The sequence below is a fragment of the Podarcis tiliguerta genome, assembly GCF_965153285.1.
Source record: "Podarcis tiliguerta genome assembly, chromosome: 4".
Lineage (NCBI taxonomy): Eukaryota > Metazoa > Chordata > Lepidosauria > Squamata > Lacertidae > Podarcis > Podarcis tiliguerta.
This window is the reverse complement of record NC_139537.1, coordinates 22,629,534-22,635,533: the sequence shown is the minus strand read 5'-3', so window position 1 is coordinate 22,635,533 and position 6,000 is coordinate 22,629,534. Positions and strand designations below refer to the sequence as shown.

Below are 6,000 nucleotides of genomic sequence, written 5' to 3'. Positions count from 1 at the left end.
GACCTCTGAAAATTCAGCAGTGCTTTCGGCTCATGCAAGATGCTTGTGTGCAGATCCTTGCCAAAGCCAAACTGCACTGCTGTGCAGAAGAACCTAGAATTGTACAACAGTCACCTGTATAACTTGCACCTGAGCAAGAAAAAATCCAATTGATTAGGTCCATTATTTGTACAGGCTGGGAATAATGGATTTGCAAGTACAAAAAGCAAAGGCTTTCAATCACAGTATGCAACAATCTCATCTAGTAAAGTACTACCATCAGCTCAGTGGTGGTGCCCTGTTTACATAGTTCACACTCCAGACCCTTGTCTGACACCTCCTTTGCTATCCTTCTGGTGCCAACAATATTTTATTTTCCCAGGATTTTGATGGTTGAACAGCAATATTTGTATTGCTGTCGTTTTTTAACCCGCTGTTTAGGCTTTTTAAATTTTGTTATTATCTTGTTGTGTTTGTTTTCTTTTTTATTACGCAATCTACCCTGAGAATATTTACACCGAAGGACGGCAAGGATCGTGGCTAGCCAATGCGGAGTTCTCCAGATGTTGCTGTACTATAGTTCCCATCACACCCAGCCAGCATGGCCAATGGCCAGGGAAGATGGGAAATGTAGTCTAACGAAAGCAAGCATTGGTACTTACTGTGATAAGTCCCTTCTTTGTAGGGAGGAAGAGGCTCCTGTGTGGGTTATCCCTGCCTACCTCTCCACTGGCAGGAGGTCAAACTTTCGAGAGCGTAAACCCTGCTTTCTCTCTTTTGGTGCGTCTGGAGCTGCCAGCAAGAGCAACCTGCAAAGGAGCTGGCAGGAAGCTGAACTGGCGAAGAACTGCCCTGCCAGTGGACATGGGCAGTGACAACCCACACAGGATCCCCTTCCTCCACTACAGGAGAATCACTGGGTTACCCTGGCAAATTTATTTTAAAAATAAAATGCAGCCAGGTTAGGAAAGAATGAACAGGAAAGTTGTTGAACTGCGTATATTCCCCAACGGCAAGGTATGTCTAAATGGCCTTTATGTTTTCACCTTGTGCTCTTATGCAACATGTACTGTAATTGTAAGGGCAAATTCAGAGTCAAAGATAAGGAAAGGATACTAAGATCTTTTTAATAAGGGCAACCAAAAGAAAAGAAAAAGTTGTTTCACCAGGATAGATTCACATTACAGTACATCAACATCGACAGCATTCTCTTTCGTCTATTTTTGGTACATAAGATGGAACCTCTCTACATAACCTCGTAAGGCTTCAGTAACTAAGAGTAAAAAACCTATTAGTTTACAATTTCTTTAAAAAATTCTGAAAGACACAGCAAGTTCTAAACTTTAGTAGTGCTACCCATACACAACTACCTGATTTCAGAACCCAGTAAGAGCCCAAACGTCTTTTTCAAGGAAGCTCTGCAGCAGTGAAGTTGTGCAATATGGATGTTGCTTACTATGACTAAAAAAGAATAAAAGAGAGAAAGAAATACACATGGCACATTCTCATTCATGTTTTGCAATGTAAAAAGTTACAAACATCCTAACCAAATAAATAATAATTAAAAAAAAAGATGAATGTGTTTGTTAAGTTTCCTAAAACCACTATGGAGAATAATGGCCACATTCGCTCACAGATTATTTACATGGTAATACCCAGCTGAGGGTACACTGCTACAAAACGTGTTAAACAAAGAGTAAACTTGAAATGTTTTACTTTTTTTCCATAATAAAAGTCTAGCAGCTTGACTAGCTAATGCTGTTGTGTTTTCCTTTTCCCCCACAGAGAGTTTGGAAAGTGTTTAATCTATGTCTTCATCCAGTTCGTAATTGTCTTTATCATAAATATCTTTTACTAAAAGAACCCGTACGAGCATGTTTTCCAAAGTATTGCGATCCACTGAGGTGGAGGTGTACCAGACCGTGCTGTCTGAGGGAACCGGGTAGGCTGGCTGCAAATAGAACACATCCATTCTCTGACTGAGATTGGGCGGGCTGAAAGGTGAGAAGAGGACAAGCTTAAAACAACAACAAACAACAACAACAACAACAACAACAACAATGCAACCTATCCACATAGACATCCATTCATATGCTGTCAGGGTAAAACTACGGTTTTCCACACACTTCTATTACAGCAGAAGAGCACCTAGTTAAATAGTGACTTCATGTAACATGCAAAAGCTAGTACCTTAACACAAGTCACACTATGGAAAAGTCCATAAAATCAGTATTTATCATCCCCAAACCCGCTGAGAAACAAGCAACTGAGGTTTACTACTGAAAACAGCCCAAGGATGGTCATATTCAGACTTTTCTACTGTTGTATTGTCCCTTCTTCCTTTAATGATCTGAATCTTATCATGAATGTTTAGATACATGCCTAGTGCTCCCCCTATTGGCTTTTCAGCAGAAGCAAGGCAGACATGGGTACAAATAAAACTATTTTGGTGTAGCCCTCCAACTCAAAATAAGCAGAGGGAAAAGACCTGGAAAAAAGAGGGGGTCTTGTGAGACAACCCAAATGGAAACAGTCCAAACATTTATGCAGACGGAGAGGCCACTGCCGTTACAGATCATATTCTTTTTAAAGAAATAAGGAAGAATTATGTTTGCATTATGTTGTATCTTTCTTATGAGAAAGCATAATTATCTCTGTTAAAAGAGAGAACAGAAGCAATAAGAAACAGATTTACATATACACAGGCTTTACCGCTACTGTTATTTCAATACCTCTTAGATAAGTAGCATTCAAACATTTTCACAGGGCATCTAGAGGGATCCGCTGTGTTTTCAGTTTGTTCAAATACCGGCTCATCATCTTCATGCTTCCTTTTTCCAGTAGTAATTTTATCTTCTAGAACAGAAGAAAGAAAGAAAAAGAGACAAAAGAATAACAGAATGGAATGAATGGAGTGCAAGCCCAAAGGCTACAGTCCTGGAAAGTGGAACCTTTCCATCTAAACCTAACAGCCCTGCCCCACAAATGGCTGTGTGATTTGGAAGGTGGAGGTATGTGGAGAGTGAGAAGGTTAGGGTTAAGCATTCCCTCCCCTGCTGCCACCCCACACATTATTCCCCCCCAATAAATCGGTAACTTTAACTTTGTCTTGAAGGGGTGAAGCTGCAGACAGAAGGCCAGAGGATGGATCCCAAAGCAGTGTGGGCTGGTGGTACCCCACCCCTGCCACAAGGAATCATAGCCACATCTCCTCAGCTGGTAAGTAGTGACTGCACAGCCCTCAGTTTACAGCAGCTCTTTCTCAATTCTATCCAAAGAATGGGGAAGAGCAAGGTGTTCTATGTGATGCATGATGGGGTAGAACATAAAAGAGAAAACACAATACAGTGAACCTGCCTTGAATAAAATCCATAACATCTGTCCTTTAAGTGTGGCTGTAGTTTCTTTGCCACAGCTTTGTGGGAGTGCCACATGGTTTGGCTTCAAGCACATGGTTTGGCTTCAAGGAGGCACAACTGAGAAAGACACCTGGTCAGAAACTCTGGAGGCGCAGTGCTAACCAGTGGAGACAATACAGAGCTGAGTGTGCAATCTGCCCTCTTTCCAGAGGCAGACCTCTCCCCTTTAGCTAGAGGTCAGCCACTGCCTCAGGTCTGTCTGAGAGAGATGGCGCTGTTGCTGTTGATTTCTTACCCACCCTCCACCACAGGCTCCCAGGGCAGGTTGCGGAAATTTAGAAGCCTGTAGAAATTTATAGAGCCAAGTAATTAGCCCAGTGGCCCTTTCGATTGGGCCAAATATGGATGCTGCCACCACATTCACTTCAGAATGTTATGGTACCTTCGTTATCCGTTCCACATAAGGAGGAAACCTGGTATCTCAGACAAGCTTTGCTATCCATGGTTACAGGATTTTTCTTCCAGTGCCTATAAACGGTGCCAAAGGAAAGTCTTAAGTGCTGCTCCACTGTTTTCAGGCCAAAATACTTGGTGTTGAAGTAGAACAGTGTATTTAGAAGAGCAACTGGAGAGTGGGATCCTAACTGCTTTATCCTCCACAGATAGTCTTCTTCAACCCGAGAAAAAATTGAACCTGGTAAGAGAAAGGCGGGGGGAGGAGATGAGTATTCTGTAAATGAACCTATGGAATTTAACAAAAGAAAAATGTGCTAAACTGAATTATCAGTTATATCTCTCAGAAATATCTGCTACAAATTAAAAATTCACAGTCCCACCTCTTCAGTCTAACCAATCAATTGAAGTTTACATATATCTACGATTGACAATCAGCTTCATGGAACTTAAAACACGGAGTTTTAATTGCGCTGAACTTGCTTAAGGAGCATGAATTCAGAAAGAAAAGAGGATAATGACCAAGACAAGAACAGTTACCGTCTGGAAGTATGCTTGGTTGCCAGCATCTGAGTATTTTATTTATTTCCTGCTCAAATGTTTGATAGTCTGGATCCAAGAAGATATTATCCTTTCTATTGCTTCCGTTCAAATACTACAGGAAAAGAGGAAAAGCAAAATATTTAGTAGACCAAGACAAAAAACCGGAAGCAAAAACTATTCCTTTTATATACATATGAAAGCAGGCCATTTATTCATTTTAAGTTTTACAAACCACTCTCCCTCCAAAAATGAATTCCAAAGTAATTTAAAATTACAGAAAATGTTATGGTTAAAAGTGTTTGAAGGTTTGAATATTTTTATATATTTTAAGCTGCTGTATTTTATGCTTCTTGCTTATGATAGCATCTCAGTTTAACACATTTGTCTCAGTTTAGTAATTAACAGGCTTGTCAAATATTGGGTTGGATTAAAAGCTACCATTCCCTTCCATTTACAGAGGTTCTTCCAGGAATGCAAAGGCCTTTGAACTAAGAGAGGAGATAATTATCCTCTGGACTTCTGTTACTGGGTGCTAGGAGCATGCTTTCTGTGACTAGAATTGCACTCATGGAAGCTTTGGATACAACAACCAATTTATTCTACAGACCTAGTAGCATTAGTTACAAAAAACATATATAATCGTGGGGGGCGTGGAGAGACACCCAGAAGGGGAAGGGAACGGTTTTGGGTTGAAAGAAAGCAAAAAGTATTTGTTTTCCACTTCAGCCAGTTCCACTTTGGCCACGTTTACTTTTAGAAAGTATTTCAACAGGTAATTCCTTATTTTGCCACTGCCAGTCTTTCATTCAAGTTTATCATGATATCTCTCCCATACAGATTACACTGTTGTTAAAATGACTCACTTCCTGAATCCCAAGACACAAATAATAGATGCTGTCAGGTGCATAGTTTTCCCCATTTGGTCTTCGGATCTCATTAACAAAGTGTGCCAACCCAAAGTTCAGCTCAGCAGACGTATGTGACACGATATCTTCTTTCAATTTCACTGTTTTAGCTGTAGCGCAAAATATTGAGAATCATGTAATGCAAACTCCATGTCATAAAACAAAGCATCTAGCAGAATACAGGAAACAGATAAAATGCATACAAAAGCAAATGCAAACACTATCGAAGAAGCCCATCTCAGATGAGAGAATTTTTTCACTAAAACTGGAAATTTCCATTAACACTTTTATAACGCTTAACTATTTGGTACTCGTAATTATTATTTGTAATATCTTGCTATGACCCTGTTTCACAGATCAGGCACTCAAGCTGAGAGCAACTTGCCCAAAGCCACCCCAACAAAACATGGTAAAGCAGAATTCGAACCCGGATCTAATCTCAACCCACTGTCTAAGCTCAACCCACTGCCTGCCTGCCTGCCAGACCTGAGACTTATAGCTAAGGAGGAAATACTTACTTGAATTCAGCTCATCTAATACTGGCAGATCTTCATCTAGATTCCTAGTTTTTACCCAGTGTTTCCACGCATTTACACCATACGCATACTTGAAGGGGAAACTGCACTCTGAATTCTCAGAGCTATCATCCTGAGAGTGGTACTCTGACACTGCTTTTCTCTTCGCTCCCTGCCATTAAAACAGATCTGTAAACATTACTGCTTATAAACATTGAATTTACACCACTTCTGCACTCTACTACG

At 40.5% G+C, this 6,000-nt stretch overlaps 1 protein-coding gene across 15 annotated transcripts in view; it reads right to left on the bottom strand.

The window, feature by feature from the left end:
* Positions 1 to 1,081: 1,081 nt before the first annotated feature.
* The window catches only part of ZMYM2 (zinc finger MYM-type containing 2), a 63,482-nt gene continuing 58,563 nt past the window's right edge, over positions 1,082 to 6,000 (bottom strand). For 13 of the 15 annotated variants that reach the window (XM_083436113.1, XM_083436112.1, XM_083436119.1 and 10 more), the window contains 6 exons: positions 5,758 to 5,926; positions 5,198 to 5,349; positions 4,332 to 4,446; positions 3,781 to 4,032; positions 2,712 to 2,835; positions 1,082 to 1,973 (listed from right to left, as the gene is read on the bottom strand). In XM_083436113.1, coding sequence (XP_083292239.1) covers positions 1,781 to 1,973; positions 2,712 to 2,835; positions 3,781 to 4,032; positions 4,332 to 4,446; positions 5,198 to 5,349; positions 5,758 to 5,926 — 1,005 coding nt within the window. In that variant the 3' untranslated portion in view covers positions 1,082 to 1,780. The remainder of the gene's footprint in view (positions 1,974 to 2,711; positions 2,836 to 3,780; positions 4,033 to 4,331; positions 4,447 to 5,197; positions 5,350 to 5,757; positions 5,927 to 6,000) is intronic. The other 2 variants (XM_083436115.1, XM_083436107.1) reach the window with 1 other exon arrangement.